General features: G+C 38.2%; 1 protein-coding gene across 10 annotated transcripts in view; it reads left to right on the plus strand.

Annotated features, from left to right (window-relative positions):
• spegb (striated muscle enriched protein kinase b) overlaps nucleotides 1–22,651 on the plus strand; it is a 91,350-nt gene that overhangs the window by 46,039 nt on the left and 22,660 nt on the right. For 9 of the 10 annotated variants that reach the window (XM_058391730.1, XM_058391720.1, XM_058391722.1 and 6 more), the window contains 16 exons: nucleotides 1,704–1,815; nucleotides 5,162–6,756; nucleotides 7,256–7,399; nucleotides 7,634–7,816; nucleotides 12,130–12,311; nucleotides 12,414–12,502; nucleotides 13,580–13,755; nucleotides 16,513–16,773; nucleotides 17,087–17,245; nucleotides 17,334–17,523; nucleotides 18,408–18,637; nucleotides 18,886–19,005; nucleotides 20,118–20,222; nucleotides 20,746–20,952; nucleotides 21,037–21,160; nucleotides 22,368–22,540. In XM_058391730.1, coding sequence (XP_058247713.1) covers nucleotides 1,704–1,815; nucleotides 5,162–6,756; nucleotides 7,256–7,399; nucleotides 7,634–7,816; nucleotides 12,130–12,311; nucleotides 12,414–12,502; nucleotides 13,580–13,755; nucleotides 16,513–16,773; nucleotides 17,087–17,245; nucleotides 17,334–17,523; nucleotides 18,408–18,637; nucleotides 18,886–19,005; nucleotides 20,118–20,222; nucleotides 20,746–20,952; nucleotides 21,037–21,160; nucleotides 22,368–22,540 — 4,050 coding nt within the window. The remainder of the gene's footprint in view (nucleotides 1–1,703; nucleotides 1,816–5,161; nucleotides 6,757–7,255; nucleotides 7,400–7,633; nucleotides 7,817–12,129; nucleotides 12,312–12,413; nucleotides 12,503–13,579; nucleotides 13,756–16,512; nucleotides 16,774–17,086; nucleotides 17,246–17,333; nucleotides 17,524–18,407; nucleotides 18,638–18,885; nucleotides 19,006–20,117; nucleotides 20,223–20,745; nucleotides 20,953–21,036; nucleotides 21,161–22,367; nucleotides 22,541–22,651) is intronic. The other variant, XM_058391724.1, reaches the window with a different exon arrangement.

Consider the following 22,651-nt stretch of genomic DNA (forward strand, 5'->3'; position numbering starts at 1 on the left):
CCTAGCCTGGATTAAATGCCATTTTGTAAATGGTCCAACCTTTCCTTTTTTTTCAGTATTATCTAAGCAGGCATGAAAGGCAAAGGATTAGAAAAGCAGGTGTGGTTGTAATAAGACAGAGTGTTAAAATCGTCATTGCCACTGCTGCCATAGAATGTTTGCATATTATATCCATTTTCATGCAAAATAACATGCATGTTTCACTGGAGGCTGGAATTAAGATATCACACAATTTAATTGTATACTACAGTGGTGTAAGAAGATTTCTCAGTCAATATTTACATCGCTGCACCATATTTAAATCTGACACCGTCACATTTTAAAGTGGCAATCTGCAATCATATAAGGACACAGGTCCACGCAGTAATTAGGAAATTTCCACTCTACAAGAGTATGAAAATTAGTCAATTCACATCTCTTAAGACGGTTAATAATATACCAGTTTAGCATCAGCTTATTTACTAACATAAAGTCATTACTTTTATTTATATTACAAAACAGTTAATGTACAATATGTGCTTCTGTGATCAAAATGCAATGAAGCATCAATGAGAACAAGCCAGAAAAACTGTGGTGAACTTTTTCAAACAAGGCAGCTAAAGTTAAAATTCAAGACAGTGCGGGAAAGCTCCTGCAAGAATATCTCTTAACTAGATGCATGTGCATGAAAATTCATTAAACAAGAATAAATAGACTAGTAAGTGGCTATGAAAAGATTTGTCAAGCTGAGATAATTGCCAAAAGGGTGTTTTAGTAAGCGCTGATAAAGTATGTTGTCTAAACCTTTGCACGTGCCATAGTTATTAATTTATTTATTATTTAAGTTTAGCAAATATAAATTAGCCTTACTTGCAAAAAAAAGTTGTTTTTCTTTAGTTTTCTGCAGATGTTATGTTTATTTCTTGGTCACAATTTGGCCAGGGCTTCCAAAATCTACTGTATATACTAAATGATCTGACCAACTGACTGAGAAATGATCTCGCCATCCACTGTTATAAAACAGTGGTGGACTTACAAGGATTAAAACATGACAGGCCGTGTTATTATTACTATCCCAAATATAGGGTGTGTTATTGTTACGACACTGAAGTTTCCAATAACATGTCCCAAAGTGTTTTATTCTTTTATTTGCCAATGATTATTATTAAGACATTCCCTCCCCAGTCTCTCTTTTTTCTTTCTCTCTTGAAGTTAAAACAGAAACATGCAGCTTGTCTTGTTACAGAGAAATAACTTAAAAACAACACAAAAAATGTATGAAAAAACATAACGAAAACATTCAAACAGAACACTGAATAATCTCCTGACAGAAAATGACAGAAAATTTCACCAAACAAATAATTACTGTTTTTTTTAAGCAAAGCATTCACTGTCAGGTATAAGGTGTAAATAGGAATATTATATTATATTATATTATATTATATTATATTATATTATATTATATTATATTATATTATATTATATTATATTATATTATATTATATTATATTATATTATATTATATTATATTATATTATATCAGAATGAACAAGGTGCAGCTTGAACTATTGTCCAATTAGAATCCAACCTTCAGCAGCACTGTGACATAAAACAAAGCACTTCCTATGAGGAGATTGGGTCAGGGTGTTGTGGTATACCCGCCCAATGAGATTTAGGTTTTCTTAAAACACTTTTTTTCCCCTCCCATTATATCATTTGTGCAGGAGAGCGGATGATGGACGTGGCGTCAGGTGCAAGTGGTCATGGTGAGAACACGGTGGTGGAGAGAGAGATGCAGTCCCTGGGATCAAGAGCAGCGGGGCCACAGGCCGCCAGGCAAGGCACCGGCCGGGAGCCAACGGCCACCCACATCAGGCACCTAGGGGTCGAGCCGCTGATCCGGGCATCCCGAGCCAATCTGTCCCGGCCAGTGTGGGGGTCCGAGGAAAGTGTGTCTTTAGCTAGCGATTACTATGGTAGCACGTTCAGTCTCTATAGAGGAAGGACTTTTTCTATTCCCCTGTAATACAAAGCATTCCCATGAGTAAATGATTAAACTATACATAACTTCAGCAGCCCACAAAATAAACAGCAAATAATAATAATAATAATTGTAAAAATACAATCCTGCAAAACATCCATAGACAGCCCAATTTCACAGTCCTTGTGCCACAGAAGGCCTTCGCTGTGACATGGAGCACTGTGTGTTTGCTGAGGAGGGGAGGCGATTCAGAACAGAGCCTAGGGTGTGACCCCTTAATTTCTTTCCTTGATCTGTCTGTAGGACACAGAGAGAGAGAGTGAGAGAGAGAGAGAGAGAGAGAGAGAGAGAGAGAGAAAGAAAGAAAGAAAGAAAGAAAGAAGGCTCTCCACATTTGGATGAGGTACAGATCAGCCCACTGTGAGAGAGCAGCATGAGCTGCCAAACCCATTACAATTAGACGTGACTCATTCACAGGTGGAGGTTCAGTAAACTGAAACAATGACAATGTAGGAAAGAGCAGATATTGCAGCGATGCAAGCCAAGTGCGCTGAGGCTGTTTTGTTTTTCAGCTGCAAATCTCACCCTTATGTAATTCCGAAAGTGTTGCTAAGAAAGTGGCAAAGCAAAGCTTTTGAGCACAAATCATTCTTCATGTGGGTGCTTGATCAGTTTGCAGTTGTTATATGATGCACAGAATAAAAGGAAAGAGAAAGAAAGAAGAAAGACAGGATTTTCTGATTCTGTCCCTCCTCCTCAGCACCATCCACACAGCCATGTTAAAGCTAGGGCCAACAATACATGCAATAGCACCTAGGACTCCAAATATTCCTGCCAAATGCCAAGTACATTTAAACATCATGCCCCATTTAATGGCCAGAATAATATTTTCAGTAAATATGTAAATTTCATCACAGTACATTAACACTCAGTGCTTTGGCAATAGTGTCTAGTAAGATCTGAGCAATTTAACTCCAGCCTCATGCTCATCTTTAAGTTTCTTTTATATACACATTTACATATATCTCATTTTTCATCTCTCCATTTCTTTCATGGAGCATGTTGGCTGTCCAAGAAAGTGAACTGATGAAGGCAGGCTGGTCATGTTTCTGTCTAATGTCTAAAGCTTAGCTGACCTTGGCAGACACAGAGAAATCATTGTTTATCATCCAGTTACAGACCTGGCCTTTAAGCCTACCAGCCAATAATCTTGTGTCAGATCTGTGCAGTGTATGTGCCAGCTACATGCCAGCCGACATCCTATAAGGAAGTTACGTGACCTTTTCTTGTTGGCCAGCACATGTTATATCTCACCAAACCATAGCCAAATGTTAAAGTGAAATGTTAGAAATATTATAATGACCCTTAAAAAAAGAAAGAAAGAATATGGTGCATTTGTCATTACATTTTCAAATCAGGTCAAATTAGTGAAATGTCTGGGATGCGGTTTTATAGCATTTCCATTTTCATCACATTAGACTGTAACTTAATACAGAAAAAAAAAATTGCTTTCGCAAAATAAAAAAACGAAGATTTTATTAAATTAACTGCCACCTCCCTTGCCCACAATTACTGCCTTTTCTGTGCCTCATCTAGAATTATTTTCTTTTAGTTCATACTTTCCTTTGACCCCCATTTCTATGTGCATTTTCTATTTTTGCCTATTTTCTATTTTTTTTTTACCTCCGAAACAATAGATGCAAAATAAATTGATCTTGTGGCTGTTGCTATTATTTGCATCATATTGTTTGTGTGAGGTGCCATCGGCCCTTTTAGGTTCTCTGATTTTTCTGCATGCTTTTTATTGAAGAATTGCTTTAGCATGACTCCTTGCATGCACTTTATGCCAAACGTATTATATATATAAATATAAACCATATTTGCATATATTGTAATTAAAAATATTAATGTAAATGGATATATATGGATTCCTCAGCTTATATAGCAATTGAATAATTATTTTGATTTTTCTTTTATATATTAGACAATGAAGCACAAAAGAATAGACGCATTGCCAAACATATAATCATAGTCATCATTACATTGTAAATTTGATATCTGAAATAAAGCTTTAAATGGACAACGAAATCTTGGTAATTTGCCTTTTTCGTTTATCAGTAATTAAAAATAGCACCATTGGCCTATAGTTTCAAATTTACTGATAACAAGGAATATTTTCCAAACAGCCTGAGTGGCTAGGGTGCCATTACTAATTGCTGGATTTTTCATAGTGCACTAACACAGCCCACTACTACAGAGCATCCGAGTGTTATTTTTCCAAATTCTTGCACGGTCATGTTCCTTTGCATGGTTTTGACACTGCTTGGGTGATGTTCATGCAGTCCTTTACACTGGATATCTCATACAGAAGTAAGTCTAAACATCTGCAGGCTGGGAAGGAAGCCTGTGGATTTAAAAAAAAAAAGAAAAAGAAAAAGAATGTGCTATGTATAAAGGGGCCATTTTCATTTCTACAATCTGTATTGTTTCCAGCAAAGAGATCATTCATATATCCTCCTAACAGGAGTCTTCTTAATTATTTAAGCGCTTATTCTATATAATAATTTGCAACATTTCCTTCTCAGCTATGGCAGTGATATTTGACCTACAGATGTGTATATCCAGTCATATATGGTGGTCTAGTCCAGTGTTTTTGGAAGGAATTGGCTAGTAGGCTCCAATGAATTTGGCTTTACCAAACCTACACACTTAGGTGTATTGTAAATTGAAGTGAATTTATTTAATTTGGTTCTATTGTGATGAAAGAAAACTCACTTTTTTTGGGCAGAGTGAGACTTGGTCTTGACTGTCACCCCAAGACCAATGTAAAAGGCATTCTTATTTCTTTATATATTTATCTTTATTTTGTTCAACTTCCACTCACAAGTTTTACCCAAACTTTTATACAGAAACAAATTAGAGTAGATCTGATTACTAGGTACTTGATGTAGATAGCATGTTTGTTTCTTTACCCCACTTATAATTGGGACATTTCAAAAGTTAAACCCCAATATTGCCACTCAAGACAAACACACAGAGACACTGAAATATACAAGCATTCACAAATTTCCTCTCACATACATTGTATTCCCAAGACAAAATGCCTCTCTGGCCCCCTGTCCTCTTCCAAATAGCTGGGCTCCTCCCCCCTTATTAACCCAATAGTCTAACAGAACATTTCCGTTAATCGCCTTCTTTCAGGAGCCAATCTGAGGAAGTTTTGAGGGAATCTCCCCCACAAGTTCTCCCTCCCCCTTCCCCTAAAATAATCCGTTCATCCACCTCTCCCATGCTCGGCCGATCTGGCTCTGGTCCCCCCACCCCCCTGACCCCACGCAAGAAAGCTGTTGTGCCGAGTGAATACCAAGACACAGTACCAGGAGAGTTCGAGGAGAAGATTAAACAACCAAAGTCTTCAGCCATGTCCCAGAGTAGTGCGCAGGACTCTCGTCCCCAGACCCCCGTCAGTGACTACTCCCGGAAGGACTTGACCCCCCGTCCCTCTCCTAAACTGATACGGCCAAGTTCCAAGATCTTCGAAAGGGTGAGAGTTTTTGAAGAGCGCAGAAGAAGCATTGACAATCCTGAGGGGTCAATCTCTGGACGCTCTTGGGCTGGCTTTAACAGAGCTCCTTCCATTGACTCTGATGACGGAGGGAGTCGTCTAGGAATCTCAAGAGAAAGTTCCAAGGAGGACCTCCATGAAGCTTTGAAGGCAGATGCAGAGCAGAGAAGATCTATGTTCAGGCAGAGAGCTGCTTCACTAGAGGACAGACCTCGCTACTCCCAGAAAGTGCAAGATATTGAGCACAAGTTCACAGAGGAACTCCAGCGAATCAAAAAGCTTGTGGGGAAACCACATATGAAGAAGTCCTTCTCTACTGAACAGCTATCAACTTTTCACAGGGGCAGGCAGCCCATCAGAAAACTGGAGCCCATCCCGCCTCAGGTGCTTCAAAAGCTACAGGACCGGGAGCGTGCTCAGCAAGAGCAAGAGAAGAGAATAAAGGAACAACCCAAAGACAAATCACCACAGGGGCAAACACGACAGGTTCAGCAACAGGAACCATTGTTACAGGATCAGGTTGGACGAGAGAGGTCACCCATGACAACTAAAACAATTAACCAAAGGGCAGAGGAGTCGTCACCTCCAGAAGGTACATCACCATCTGAGTTACCTGGACAAAGGTCTCCAAGACTAATGCGTGGACCTAGTCCAGTTGCTGAAAACCCTCCAAGATCTCCAGTTGTGGAAATCACCTCTGTGACTGATGAGCACCCACACTCCCCTCGAAGAACAAGAGCAGAGTCACCATCCAGAAATGTCCTAGAGATGACATTACGCAAGGTAGAACCTAGACCTGCAAGCCCACTCGTAAAGAGAGTAGGTCAACTCCAAGAAGTCACCCCAGTCCACATAGAGGATGATACTGTCAATAGAAAAACACCTATAGAGATCACTCTGAGAAAGCTGGACAGAAGACCAGAAAGTCCTCTTGTGCAGAGTGAAATCAGTGCAGTACAAGAGTGTCCTGTCCAGGCACCACCTCTTAAACCTACAAGGCTTACACTCACCTCCTCTAAAGAAGAGAAGATGGAGATAGATGTGACTCCTCTAGCACCAGCCCTAAAGGTCACTATCCCACAAATTATTGTTGAAGAGGAGCCAATGGAAACAGAAACTCCTGTACCTGCACACAGTGATAAAACAAGCAACAATGCCACTTCTAAAGAGGAAAAACCTCAAAAAGTGAGAGGAAGGGGACGTAAACAAAGACCAATGTCTCCTGAATTAGGTGGGTGTGTTGTGTTTATTCATGAATGATTTCTATTTTACAAAATAATTTGTGTACAGTAGTCTCTTGTTCAAAATATTAAATGTCTCATCATTCATGATTTTGTTCTCCAGTTACAACCCTCTATTCAGACCAAAACAAACTGATAATGACGTAATGAAGTACAATGAAGTAATTTCTATTAAGATCCTTACCAAGTCTTGGCAATTGGTCAATGTATTTATTTTATTGTACTGGACCAACCAGGAACAGACCTTGGATATGGATCAGAATCTGTATTACAAGCTCTGTACAAAAAGATGGATGCCTTAAAAGATGAACGACCTACCCCTGTAAATACAGACCTTAATAAGCTGTAGCCTAGCATACTTAAAGTGCAGTTAGCAGCTGGCTAATGGGAAGTCATGCTTAGGGCAGTGGTTAGGGTTTGGACTGATCTGAAGGTTGTAAATTCAACTCTGTTGCAGTAACATGCCTATTGTCATGGTTACTTTTGCAGAATCTTCTGATGACTCCTATGTGTCAGCAGAAGAAGACCCTCTAGAGGCCCCAATATTTGAGTTTCCTCTTCAGGACACAATAGCATCCTCTGGTGCTGAGGTTTTGCTGAAGTGCATTATTGCTGGCAATCCTCTTCCTGAAGGCAAGTTCTTCCTGTTAACCTTTTGGAGAGCACCAAAAAAAAGCTTAAATGTCTGACATGACTAGAGGCTGTTTAATTCCATATGTACATAGTGTTGAGTTGCAACCATTTAATGTTATATAAACATAAGCTGGAAAAGAGCAGAGCAAAATAACATTGCAGTCTTATCCTTAATAAAACTGTACCAGACACTGAATACAAAAAGGCTTACATGCATGAGTTTTTAAAATCTAGTGACATGGATGCAGAACAACGTGGAAATTAAGAACAGTCCCACACACGTGGTGAAAGTGGAGGGAGAGAGGCACAGTCTTCTCATCAAATGGACAAAACCAAGTGATGCTGGCACATACACTGTAACAGCCACAAATGAAGTGGGCAAGGCTTCCTGCAGCGCCTCCCTCTTTATCAAACCAGGTGAGTGTTTAGTTTTAGGCGGGCTGCCAGGGCTGTCAAGAATAACGTGTCATTCACTGAAGACGTGTTTTCTGATGAGAAGAGACATTATTCTAAACTAAATTCTTCATTCTGGCATGACTTGTCCAGAACATTACGTTATTGCAAGCCCGTTTTCTGACACTAGCCCGGAGTCAGAAATCTCATCACTAGTATATTTAGAAAGTCTGATGTGTATTGAGCGCCCCACAGAGAAGCATGCCATCCTTAATCCCTCTTTCAGGGCTCTTGAGAAGCTATCTTTCGAAATGCATTTTAAAGGAAATTTAGCTTTTTTATTTCACTTTCTTGCTCTTCCTTGCTCTTTCTTGTATATTCATGGAAAGGACTATTTGAAAGGCAGAGAAAGGTGACATACCATTACATCATTGATCCTCAGAGTTCAGTGCTTTCTATATTCCAAGCTGAGGGGGAGGCATTTTGGAGGGTGATGTGGGGAATTTTAGCACCTCTGGTTATTTCAGTGGGTTTAAAGGACGAAGCAGTGAGTCATTTTACCAACCTACGTTCCTACAGGTCTGGGTTAGCAGCTCAGTGCTGGTGATAAACTCATCCCTGGAGGGAGTTGGTTACTAATTTAGATTGAATGCTTTCCTGTTTATCTTTCTACCGGCACTTTCCATTTAAGTAAGCCCTTTGCTTTCTTTCTCTAGCCTTATATGTGTGTGTCTCTTGCAACCTCTCCTTCTCTCCCCTCAATCTCTAACCTGAGCTTCATAGCAATAGTTACCATAGCAACCACAGCAAATAGCAGACTGTTGTTTGAAGATTGCACAGCCACGCCCAGTGCATTATTTTATTTTAAACTAAGCATTTGATTTATTACTGTTTGTGTTCTCTTCATTTGCCATCTTGTTGGTGTGGGTTTAACAGAAATGCACACAAGCAGCTGGACAAACTGGAAACACACCGACTGATGCTACACGTTTTTAGTACTCATTTAGCCTGGATGTTCAAAAGCTTCATCTGATGCAAACAAGCTGCCACAGCACTTTTCAGTAACTCTCATTACAAAGCGTCATCTACTGTAAATGACATTTGCACTCAGTCCTCATTAATGAACTACAGCATAGATGTTGTAGATGTCCAGAATTCATTATATAGCTTTTAAGATGCATTTGCAGTGTTTATGATACAAGGTGGCACTTAAAGGTAAAACCAGTTCAAAAATAAAAGAGAATGAGTATGGAAATGGACTTGAAATGGAATAAAATTGGTAGGAAATGTGTCCTGATCATCTGCATAATGATTCTGCTTGAGCAGAGTTAAAATACAATTAATCTATCTGCCTATTAAAATTCAACTTTCATTCTCGGCCACAGTCATTTGTATATCAACCCCATTTTGAATAATAGCCTGCTGGAAGATTTACATAAAATCAGGCGATTTAGGGCTAGAATTTCTTCTGCAATGTGTCACTGCTGAAGTTCTTATTTGCATTTTACTTTATAATAATAATAATAACAACAATACTAATAATAATAATAATAATAATAATAATAACAATAATAATAATTCTTCTTCTTCTTCATTATTATTGTTATTATTATTATTATAAATTAAAAAGTTATTATTATTATTATTATTATTATTATTGTCTTGAAATACTAACAGTGATCTGACTATGACATGGTAGTAAAGGCCCCATTTTCTTACTAGTTAAATTGACACCTAAGGCAATTACAGGTGAAATGAAACACGGGGAATCACAATTTTTTAAAACAATTGTATCAATTTACTGAAATGGCACCATACTGCCTCTGCTAGGACTGAACCGCTTATTCTAATGTATAAATAGGATGGTTGCTATGAGAGACATGGTACTGTATGGCTGTCTCTTCTTCTGAAATAGTCTTTAATGGGAGCCTGGAGGAGCTCTGCATGTATAGTGTGTTTGTGTGTATGCACTGCTGCTTGGAAGAAACTCTGCAATTAATTCTTAAATGAAGACATAGGCAAACAGAAATGATTGCTATAAATGGTAACAGGATTTAACAACAGCACTACATTTGTCTGGCCACCAGAGGCATAGGTAAGTGTAAGACTGTTCTAAAACTAAATGTCATATTCAAGAAAGGTACAATCATTGAATCTGGTAGAATACCCAGTTGTAGGTACTGCATTGTATTGGTTTTTGCTTGTATCTATGTTTGTTTGCTTAATTTTGTTAGTGTATGTTGCAAAATGGTATTATTCAGGTAGTAAGAGTTTGGGTGCTTTATAGATGTTCTAGTTTAGGAGTGATAATCACATGCTGGTTGATGTAATACACACTGTGCACGAGGTGATGAGCAGAACCCTGTATCTGCTGTCTATTTATTCCCACTGTAAGCTGACAGGATCTGCTCTGAACCTATAGCAGCATGGGCTTTCTGACAGTAAAACCACTTCACACACTTTTGGCACTGGTTTGCCAATCAAATTAACTTGTTATTGTATTGAACATGATAATTTATAAAGTTTAGGCCGAAGATATGAATTTAAATAGATCTTTAACTCTCTTAAAAGTCAATTTTCCAGTAATATCACAAGATTTTCACTGACATGAAGTTTTGCTGTTTTTCCAAAATATTTCTCTGGTTTGTGGAACTGGCATTTGGCATTTTGTATACAGCAGTTTCTTAAATAAATAATGATTTATTAATTTATAAACACACCTGATTTAGTGTTCATGACAACCCTGAAATAGAAAGATTATCAGGAAAATCAGGATAAAATTCCAAACCAAATTAGGAACCAGTTAAGTGTATGATATTAATACATGAAATTAAGCCTTTTTGTTTTATATTATCAAATAACTCACAACCTATTATCTCTTAAAAGGTTTTTTTAAAGAAAAGAGAAAAAAAAGAAGCAATACTAAATCGAATGAGGCTATTTTTACGATGTAAATGTTTCACATTTCACAGTTTTGCCTATAGTGTATATGTGTTTTGGATTATATTTTCAAACTGAATAATTTCAAATACATTTCATGTTAATTAGTATTTTGCTGAAACTACTGATTTTGTATCATTATTATTAATTCCTGCTATCTGAACAACACAGAAGTTTGAACATAAGCTGGGTTTGTACAGAGAGTACAGCAACATGTCATTATATCCCCAGAACTCATTCGTCCAGCTCTGGTTCCCATCTCCAGGATGGACAATGTTTCATAAAAGTACTGAGCAGAATCTCCACATTGTCACACTGAGTGACTGGATTTGGCATTACCTGATTCATTCTATCCTCAGCCATCCACAATGCAGACTGATGGCTTTTTACTTAACGCTTCCTTCCGTTGAATACCTCTCCTCTCACCAAGATCAGATACAAAAGCTTGTCTAACAGAGGCAGGATAGGATCCGGGCACAATCCCTGCTAGTGTGTGTGAATTTTACACTTCAGTGAACTTGTGTGGATAGAATGAGTTTTTCTGCCTGTCACTGGTTAGGAGGCAATTGAAGATTATGTAATTTGATGTACGGATATTACGCCAGTATTTATAAAGCCATTCATAATTGTCCCAGTCAGCATGTGTGACATGTATCTATAGTGTTAGGTTAATAATAATAAAATATGCACATTTCATTATTCAATCCAAATTCAGTAGATCTGAGGCTTCACGGATTCAGTCTCTAATGTTCCTGGACCAGATATCATGTGTGACAACACACTTTTGTTTGAGCACCATATTAATCCGCTCATGTAAAATTGCCTGGCTTTGACCCTTTACTTTATTTGAAGGATCCTGGTTTAAGCTTTCATGACCTTGCAAGATTTCTCCCTTAAGAATTTCTCCCTAAGAGTTCTCCCTTCTTTGATATGTCTGCTATTATCATAAATAGACTGCAAAATATTCAGCAGCTGGAGTCTTTACTCATTCCAAATGTTCAGCATACATCGCTCCTGAACTCTTAAAGTTAACCCATCACAAAGAATCTCTGCTTTCTTATACTTCTGAGCACCAAAAGACTTAATCCCAAATCCAAATTGACATCAGTGGAGGTGTGTGTTCGCATGCGAGTGTGTGTTGGGGAAAAATTCAATTATATTGCCTTCCCCCAGGACCTTCGTGACTGAACTTCCTTCTCCCATTTTAAAAGTCAACTTAAAAAACCTTTATTGCCAGCACATTTCTCTTCCTTCTTCTTCCTGCTAGTCTTTGTAGTCTTTCTCCATGATCAGCATTTTTTGTACAATGACCTTGTGTTCATACAGTGCCCTTTTATTTTCATCTTGACTGGATTTTAAATATACAGACTTCTGACAATAATGTGTCTAATCCCCAGAGCCTAGCCAAGACGTGAGAGGCAACCTTGGTGTTCCCATGGACATCAGTAGCCCCATCACGTCTGATGAGGAGTACCTCAGCCCTTTGGAGGAGGCTATGGATTTTGTCGGATCATCCTACCGTGGTCCTGAACCCCGGAAGACCACAGACACTCGGTTTAAAGAGCCCCCTGCCTTTCAGGTGAATTGTCATATTAGCTTTGGACAATTAAATAACACAGGGTTGAATCAAAAGCCTGTTTTTGTGTCCTGGTGAGATTCTATCACATATTTCTATTTCCAGGTTACTGTAGGAGATCAGACAGTCATAGAAGGACAGGAAGTGATCATGTCTGTCCGAATAACTGGCCAGCCCAAACCAATGCTCTACTGGTAGGTTCTGTCATTTGATATATTAATTAATAGAAAAAAGATATTAATAATATCAAAATAATATTGTCAAAGTGGTATGATCTACACAAAAGAAAGCTACAACATAATAGCTCTTTACACACTAATCTTTAAAAAGGTAAGTCCCATGCTTATATTGTTGATGAAATTATTTTAATGATATTTAAATGAATTCTTGTTCTATTTAATGTTTTGATTAGTTCAAAATATTTAAGGGCAATATTTGTGAGCTTAGTTAAAACTTAGTAATTGGATGTTAAATTTTAATTGTATGTAATTATATGTTTAAAGTTATTTATTTCCTCATTTACTTGTTTTTGTTTAATGTTTATATAATATTTAAAAAGGTTATACTATTAAATTATAACTATTAAATCAATGTGACTAATAGGTAGTCTGATTGTTCAGGCTCTAGGCTTAATGTAATGTAATGTAATCTTTTTTTTTACTTCTCAATAATTGTATAATAATTGTGATCTCAGAGTATTTTAGGCTGTGTATCTATTCATTTAGGATTAGGGTTAAACTAGAAGTGGGTGTGGCCTAAAGTCAAATGCTTGATTGTTGATTTCATTTCATTTAAGTATGAACCCTACCATTATCTACTTGCATTTTGTTTGTACCTGCAGGTAACATTTTCTAATAAATTTAATTAGATCTAGTAGCCAAATCTAAACCCCACAACAAAGAACAGACAGTTATATAGGTGTTGACAATGCAACATTGAAAAATGCATCAGGTAGTGTTACAGTCTACCTTTGACTCAATATCTGACTCCTTGCATAAAAGTAAAAACATCCCACTCATGCAACCTTAGTAGGTTCCCAGTCCTGATGCACAGCTTTACTCTCAATCTGTTGCTCTGTGAACTCTTTTGGCAAGAAATAGTGCATCTCCTGCTCCTATCTGCATGGCCTTATGTATATAAGCTGTATAATAGTGTAATGACAGTATAATAAGCAAATATGATATTATGGGTCTATTTTGAAATCTTATCTACAACAGCAGAGCACAATTTAACTATAAATCCTGTTTTTTTTTCCTCTCCCCTAAATCTAGGCTGAGGGACCGAGTAACCATAAAAACAGGTCCTCGACACATCGTCCGTGAGACAGAAGATGGCAACTGTGAGATGATAATAAAATCAGCTGTGAAGTCTGACGCTGGTGTGTACACCTGTAAAATCATCAACGAGTATGGCACCAAACAGTGTGAAGGCAAATTAGAGGTGAAAGGTGAGGCCCTTACCTTCTGTATTCTATAAACTCAGAATTATAATCTATCATCATAATTACAGAAGAATTACATCAAGTCCTGGAAATGATGTGGTCAATCATCAGGAGCATATGTTCTTTTTAAAATACACACCTGCAGACTGAAAAGCATAAACAAGATCCCGTAAGGTTTAAGCTTAATATTAATACTGGCACCTGCTAATACCTGTAGACTTGCACCATAAGGTTGAGCATGTTGTATAGACCAGTTGTTTGTGTGTCTCAGTGTGGAAGTGTTGAAGACCTCCTTCTCACACAGTGTCTGCTTTAATTACAGCCAATCTGCTCTAGTCTGTGGTGCAGTAAGGTCAAGAGCCTCTTCTCTTCCCAAACACACACTTTACATCAAAACTGAACTGAAGGGCCTCAGAGTTTTTTCTTTCACAGTGCCATCTGATTAGAATAATGATCATTAAATCTTTATTACTTGTAGGTTTCTCCACATAGATCATTTAATGATGATTTTCTGACGTTTCTATCAAAAGGAACACTATATATTACAGGTGCATGGATAGCATTTTTTCCAGAACTATGTATGAGAACAAATATGAGTACTAGTCGATAATTTCAGGGATGTCATGGAACATTTTACTGTCCCTGATTTAAATACCAGCCATGAAAATAGCTCATGTGGGTGTTCATGCACTTAGGCTACTAGATTTGCTATTTATAACATTAGCTAGTCGAATGTAAATGAAGTGAATTAGCTAGCTTCATTAGTTACTCTGGCTCAAGTAGAGTTGTAGCGTTGAAAAGCTGGATTTGTTTCACTTCAGAAAAGCATTTGTGTAAGTAAAGTACACTATATGGACAAAGGTTTTTGGACACCTGACTTTCAAATCCATATGTTGAAATGTATTCCCCCCTTTTATGTTCTAATATCTCATATATCTCTAATATATCATTCTTCTCGAAAGGCTTTCCACTAGATTTTCTAGCATGCTTACTTTATGCAGTTGTATAAATGAAATTATGTATAATTACACAACTCAGGTGTCACCCAGATGAGAATGACTTCAATTCTGAGTCTGGTTCCTCTCAAGGTTTCTTCCTCATATCGTCATAGAGGTTTCCCCCGCCACTCTTGCCTCTGGTTTACTATCGTAAAGCTGCTTTGAGACATTGTCCATTGTTCAAAGCGCTATACAAATAAAATTAAATTGAATTGAACTGAATTTGTGTTCGATCAGCCACAAGAGAACCTTGCTTTGTGCACAGGGACACTGTCATGGTGGAACAGGTTTGGGCCTTTTGGTTTCTATGAAAGGAACACTTAAAGGCATGGCATATGAACACATTCCAGATATATAATATTTTTATGTGCTTTTGGAAACAGTTTGGAGAAGGGCCACATATGGGTGGGATGGTCCTGTTCCTGAAATCTTTAATGTATTTGTATAATGTGATTTGTGCTTGCGGCCTCCAGGTGGTCCAGCGGCAGGATCCTGCACTCTCATTGCTGTGGCCCGGGTTTGATTCCCAGGCACAGCGCCAACCCTGCCACTGAAGAGTTAACTCTCAGTGCCGGTCCCAAGCCCAGATAAAAATGGGAGGGTTGCGAGAGGAAGGGCATCCGGCGTAAAACCTGTGCCAAATCATGTGGATCAAACTGATCTGCTAAAAACAGTGGATCCGGCCATTGGCACGGGACAAACGCTAGGATAAAAAAAAAAAGTGATTTGTGCTTGCCTCCAGAAAGCTACTGCTGTGTGTGTGGCAAATCAGTGAAGATTCAGCAAGTCTTCAAAACTGCACCTCAAACCAAATACTACTTACTAATATTATGTCAGATATTTCTTTTACATTCTACAAAGTTTGGTAGTATTAAGGTTCGAGTAAAGTCCAAGTATTCTGAGAAATTACATAATCAAATAAAATATTAGCACAGTGGTGCAGCTGGTAGAGTTGACTGGATTGGTAGGACTGGTATTGTATCCAGGGTGAATTCTGCCCTCACACCCAGTGATCCTGGGATAGCCTCCAGATTCTTTACTTCTAAGCAGTTGACCACTGATCTGAAGGTCATGAGTTCCAATCCCAAGACCACTGCTAGGCCCCTGAGCAATGTCCTTAAAAATGTCTGCCAAATAAGAGTGTCTGCCAAATGCTGCAAATGTAAATGTTCTCGCTTGGGTTAGGATATGATGCTATATGACACATCTGTGATGAGATATATAGTTTAATATATAATATCATATAATATAATATCAATAAAAAAATGCATTCTAAAAAGTAGAGTTCTTTTTCTTGAAAATTCAGATACATTTCATAGAAACACTTTAAATACAAAACAAGGTCATTAGCACAGGCTATTAGCAGACCAAATGTATCTTGCCTACTGGGGTAGTTGACAGATTTCAGGCTCTTAGCCAAGCTCCATTTGCTGTGACAAGGACAATCTTATATGATGGACAAATTATCCATGGACTTGCAAAGTATTCTGCTAGATTGCATTTCAGGCTCTCTGTAAGTGGAATCGTAAGTGTGATACTAATAACTGAATCACCCAGGTTTAACTGGTGCATAAGTGTTACAAATATACTTAGGGTTAATTAGCATAGCCAAACCAACAACATGAATATTGTGGGGAGGTAGGAAGTCATGGAAACCCCAGAAGAAAACTACGTTGGAGCTGTGAGGTTGCAACACTACCCACTAAAACTATCTGTGGGCCACCATGCCTTATGTCTTACTTCATGATCTCTACTCATCTTTCAGCCGCTCCAGTAGAACCTGGCCTCGCTATAATTCGGCCTCTCAGGGATGTCATGGTGAAGGCAGGAGAATCTGTGATGTTTGAATGCCATGTGATCGGACCACAGGACATGGACGTAGACTGGCTATCAGATGGGAAGCTCATCCAGCCAGCGCTTCTGAACTGTAAGATGCACTTCGACGGGAAGAGGTGCAGATTGCTGCTCAACTCAGTGCATGAGGATGACAGTGGCACATACACCTGTAAACTGAGCACAGCCAAAGGTGAGCATCTCCAGACATGACATCATGGTGTAAAAATGGCCAGAAATAGCCAGAAGCTTTTGTCCACTGATAATCATGTTCTATAAAAGGCTGCTTTGTATCACATTAAAATGGCTAGAGCATTGGATTTTTTGCAGTTCAGCTTTTGTTGATTAAATTGGATATTTATCTATTTGGTTATATCAAAGCACTAATCTTTGCAGTGCCATGACTTTCCAGCACTGAAACTGGTCATGATTAGTTCTCCAACACTGCCCTTCATTATAGAATTGCTCTCATTATCATACTGATTACCATTGCTTGTCTTCTGTAGAGGAACTGACCTCATGTGCTCAGATGAAGGTCATTGCTTCTGTCGAGCCACTGTTTACCCGAAAGCTGGATGTGTTGGAGGTGATCGAGGGTCGAAATGCACGGTTTGACTGCAAAGTCAGTGGAACGCCACCACCTGTGGTCACCTGGACTCACTTCGGTAAGAAGCATTTTTTTCCGCATGAGAAACTGTTATCAATTTGTCAAGCTCCTGGCTAAACCGTCGGACATCTCTGTTTCTTTTCCAGACAATCCATTGGTGGAGAGTGAGGATATCCGCATTCTGAAGGAAGGAGGCCGGCACTCGCTGGTTATCTCCCATGTGAGCAGTGATGATGAGGGGTTCTACACAGTGGTGGCCAAGAACAAACATGGGGAAGCTGAGTGCTCAGCAGAGCTCTATGTACAGGAACCCCGGCCAGCTATGTCATCTCAGATGTAAACTCTTCTTGTTTATAATTATCCTTCTAAGTACATATAGGAATTCCCAATTAGGAATTTAAGCAAAAGAGAAATCAACACATTTATTCATTAAACTGTTTGTAGGAACATTTATATACACCTAAGTTTGTGTAAATTTATGTGTAAGGAATTTAACATGAGCCCTTGCTGCAGGGGCTAAGCCGCTTCTTTTACTTTTTTTTTTTTAGCTCTCTTTGAGCTTTGTCTTTTTAATTGAGTTTTCAATGAATCACTTTATTAGCAGTGCAATTAAGTGAACTAGTGATTAGCATTTATTACAGGGGAGTCTTCAGCAGAGAAGACTTTCCGGTTTCTCTGTCTTGTTAACCTCAATGATAGAAAAAAACAAAGAGCAAATGGCTGTTTTTAGCTGCTATAATGCAAGCGCTAACTTTACAATTGTTCCACAGCATTAACTTTAACTGTAAATGGTAAAGGGATTAAACCTTACAGGAGGTGCTGTTATTGGACAAGGATCACCTTTTGAGTCGTAACCTAGAGTTAAATGAATTTCATGAAGAGTACGTTAGAAATGATTGAATTTTTATCAGATTATCAGCAATTCTTGCCTTTTGTATACACCAAAGGTCGACAGTGCTCCAACTGTCACAGCCCCTTACTGCTCAGCATTAATACTTTGTTTATGTTGCTGTCAAACTTCCATAAAAATACAAATAAAAACATTATCTTCTACAGTCAGTTATAGTTTATGTAAATTAGTGTTTGATTCTCCTTGCCTGTGTTGAGACTGTATGCCAAATACCAATGGATATTTTTTGTTTAGACTTGGAGTCAAATATTTACAGTGCGTTCTTTCCCATGTTCTGCTTGACTTTCTTTCAATCTCCAATTCCCATTAGGGCTAAGCTAGAGAAGATGCCATCCATTCCTGAGGAGCCAGAGGTTCCTGAGAGCGAGGTAGAGCGCTTTACTATGCCTGACTTTGTTAAGCCACTGTACGACCTGGATGTTGTCGAGGGAAAAGAGGCCATCTTGAAATGCAAAGTGGCCGGTTTTCCATATCCCACCATTTCTTGGTTCCACAATGGCAAGAAGATTGAAAGCACAGAGGACAGGAAGATGACGCAGTGTGAGTCATTGCAATATTTCAGTCTTCTATATGGAGGTCAGAACGTCAACACTGGAGTGTTGAGTTGAAATAAGAGTGTCAGGAGCTGAGATAGACTGAAATATACAGAGTGTTCTACATGCTGGCCTGAATGTCCTTCTTAATACCCTCAGGCTTCTTTTCGCTTTGAAACTGCCTTAACTTTATCACTTGTAATCACTCTTAATCTCTCTTAAGCACTCCTAATGTTTTTTTTCCCTCATCTGCAGTCAGAGATATCCACAGTCTTGTCATTCGCTCAGTCTGCCATGCCCACGGTGGTGTCTACAAGAGCGTTATTTCCAACAAGGTGGGCAAGGCCACATGCTATGCCCATCTGTATGTAACAGGTGAGAGAAATGCTATCATTTATTTAAAAGTATATCTCAAATGCCCTGGATTTGTCTGATATACCTCTTGCTCAGTTGGATGCTGCTTGGGTTGAAGGATGGCAAGGAATACTGATCTTTTTCTACCTTTATCGAGACTTTTAATACCATATTTATACAGTGCCATAATATCAAGAATAGTCCATTTCCAATTCAGCACAACCTTAGCTAATGAGATTAAAACATTCAAACATTGGTCTAAATTGTTGTTAATAAATGAACTTATTAGGGGCGTAATGCAGTGTCACTATCTGTACTGCATCTCAGTGCTCCACATATTTGTATCCGTATCTGTATTTGAATGTAAACCTGAAGTAAACAGGGCATAAATTCTAGTTCAGAAAGAACTAGAGATGTGCATTGGACTGCATGCTATTATTCATTTTGTCCAGAAATTGTGTTGCAAAATATCTGAATACCTATCTACACTGTCAAAGTGGACTTTACTAGTCTAATATGTCAAATATCTATGCCTAATATCTCCAATTTAATGCAAAAACAAGTTCCCATTTATTAAGAATGTTTAAAAGAGCAACAAAAGCTGACATTAAAGTATTAATTGGTAATATAAAATAAACTGCTGATTAAATACCTTTATTAATTATTACTATTAACAATAATTTAATAATATCTGGGATTGGAGTAGTGTTTAGATGTTTTCTATACTGTAACAGCAATGCTTTTTTCAGTAACTATGTCAATTTGGTTCGAAGCTTTAGCACTTTCTAGTTTGGAAGGAAGATTCTCACCATAAAAGGAACTTTCACACCATATAATTCTATTTCAAATGCTTGGAATGATTTACTGCAAAGAAATGTACTTGAGATGCAGATACCATACAAGTACAACTGTGCCCTGGATTTCTTGGTCCTTTGATTGTCATCTCAGAAATGAAACATCCTAGAGCTAAATCGTTTAATGAGACAGCCAACCCGAAAATCTATGTTGAGCCTCTCTGCATCCTCTCTCTAAAAGATAAGACTGTCATTTCATTTGAGGAATAGACCACATGTCGGAGTTAATGGGTGGGTCTAGATAGGATTTTTCCCTTTATTTATTTATTTTTTTTGCAGACGTTCTTCCCGATCCTCCAGATGGAGCACCGGTAATTGAGTCCATTACTGGCAAGACTGTCACTCTTAGCTGGAAGAAACCCAAACGACTGGACCCATCAATTGGTACTCTCTCTACAACATTTACACTCATACAGATGTTTACTGCTCCTTCATGAATATAGGCAACACACACTGCCCCATCTTTGATAGATTTGGAGTGGAGCATTTTGCAATTCATATTCTATAGTTTAGCTGTCAATCATCCTGTTTTTTTTCTCTTGCATGTTTACTGCTGTGACTTTCTCTGTTATAAATTCCTATGAGTTCCTTTGTATTGAATTGCCAATATCCCTTTGCTGCCTTGACTGATAAGTGAAGTAGTACAGGGACATTTAACTAATATTTTGTAATGGTCCACTCCAAAAAAAATATTGTTTACAAATTAATTAGTAATCTTTATTTAACCAGGATAAATCCTCTTTGAGTTTCGGTCTCTTTACAAGAGTGACCTAGCCAAGAAAGCCGCAAAATATCATTCCACTTAAATATTCTGGCCAGTGGTGCACCAGTAAATGACCCTTGTCAAACAAACTTGTCTGATCAAAAAAGGCCTGAAAATGTGTTTTAACCTGTTTCATGGTTCCAGATCCCAGCACTTTGATGTACGCTGTCCAGCAGCAGGCCTTGGGCTCTATACAATGGACTATAATTGCGTCCAGCCTAAAGCAGACCTCCTACACTGTCACCTCTCTATCCAAGGGTATCCGCTATGCCTTTAGGATCCTATCAATCACCAGCAAAGCTTTTAGCAAACCATCTCTGGCCACAGACCCAGTACAGCTCATAGACAGGGGTAAGCACAAACAAACATATTAGTGAGCTATTTTAGTGAAAATTATTACAGTATGATTGACATTTTTTGCATCTTTTCCTGCAGGTCCATATCTTAAGGAGGCCCCAGTTATTACTGACAAGCCAGACATGGTGTATGTGGTGGAGAATCAGTCGGTCAGCATTACGGTCACTCTTAACCACGTCAATGCAGCTGTCACCTGGAAGATGTGAGTTATCTGTTCAATTATACAAACATGCCTTGGGTCTATAAAGCTACTTATAACAATCTGCATAATAAGTCATTTCAGGTCTAACCCAAATGGAAAATAAATTGGTTCCAGTGAAAAGCTTAATTGAGAGGACATGGTGTGGGTCATAATTCTGCAGGGACTTTTCTATTACTCATTCAAATGTGTCTTTTTTTTAATGCTTCTAAATATTAACATACCTGAACAGTGGCTTTAACTCTTTCATGCCTCTCTTTAAAGCCTTTTCTACTTTTGCATACTTCTATGTTTTGCATGATCATGGTGTCATCTCTGACAAAGCCATCATCCAACCCCAGATTCAATACAACCTCAGATAATGTTATGTCACTTAAGATTTCCCACTCCCCAAACTGTTACCACATTCTTCTCCACACAAATTAAGCTTGAATTTTGTATATATGTTCTACATTTGGAATTATAGCCAAAATTAGGAATTGTCTCTGAGGTGGAATCATTCAGTGGATAATTTTAGTTGCTTTAGTTACAAGATCATAACTGGGTAGGGACATCAATAATGCTTAATTGGACACCGATGATAACATTTACTTTTTTTTATGATACATTGACATTAAAAGAAAAATGTGTCTTTACAGCATTTACTTTATGTTATCGAGGGTTTTTTTTAGTCTAAATCAACCTGATAGAGCAAGTGTGTGAGGTATTTTTGATGGCCTGAGGAAATCCTTTAGATAATAAACATTTTGACATTTTTTTCTGTATATAGTTAGTCCCTGATCCAGCGTCAGGATCCCGTGCTCTGTGGCAAGGGTTCGTTTCCTGGGTTTGTTTCCCATCCTAGCCACTGAGAGATTAACTCTTAGTGCCGGTCCCAAGACAGGATAAAATAGGAGGGTTGAGTGTGGAAGGGCATCTATTGTAAAACCTGTGCAAAAATCGAAAATATGTTGATCAGATAATCCGCTGTGGTGACAGTAACAACTTCTATATATAGTTATAAAAAAGAGAAATATTTTAACTGTAATATGTTTTGCTTTGGCTTGTATCCCAAGCACAAGGAAAATCATAGTATTTTGAAGTTAAACAATATAACTATACTCAAACAAACCATGAAAATGTCCTGCACACTGCAGGAAATTGGTGCTGTAGTAAAACTGGCTGATGTTTTTTATGTTTATTTTTTTGATTGTTTATTTCTTTTTATCAGGAGAGGCGCGACCTTGTCAAACAGAGCTGGGTTGTTTGAAATGAGCATGCCTGATGATGACCAACACACGCTAAAGCTCTGTAAGGTGAAGAGCAGTGATGTGGGACCACTAAGCTTCACTGCTAGCAATCCACATGGAGCTGATTCCTGCCTCCTCACCCTGGAGATGGCAGGTAGGCAAAGCACTACACAGAGTCTACTCATATCGGTCACCTTTTGCCATTTAGCTGTAAAAAAAGAAAATCCTATGATATTTTTGTCAGTGAACGTTTTATTGTTTTCTC

Source organism: Hemibagrus wyckioides, linkage group LG06, assembly GCF_019097595.1.
Source record: "Hemibagrus wyckioides isolate EC202008001 linkage group LG06, SWU_Hwy_1.0, whole genome shotgun sequence".
In the NCBI taxonomy this organism is placed as follows: domain Eukaryota; kingdom Metazoa; phylum Chordata; class Actinopteri; order Siluriformes; family Bagridae; genus Hemibagrus; species Hemibagrus wyckioides.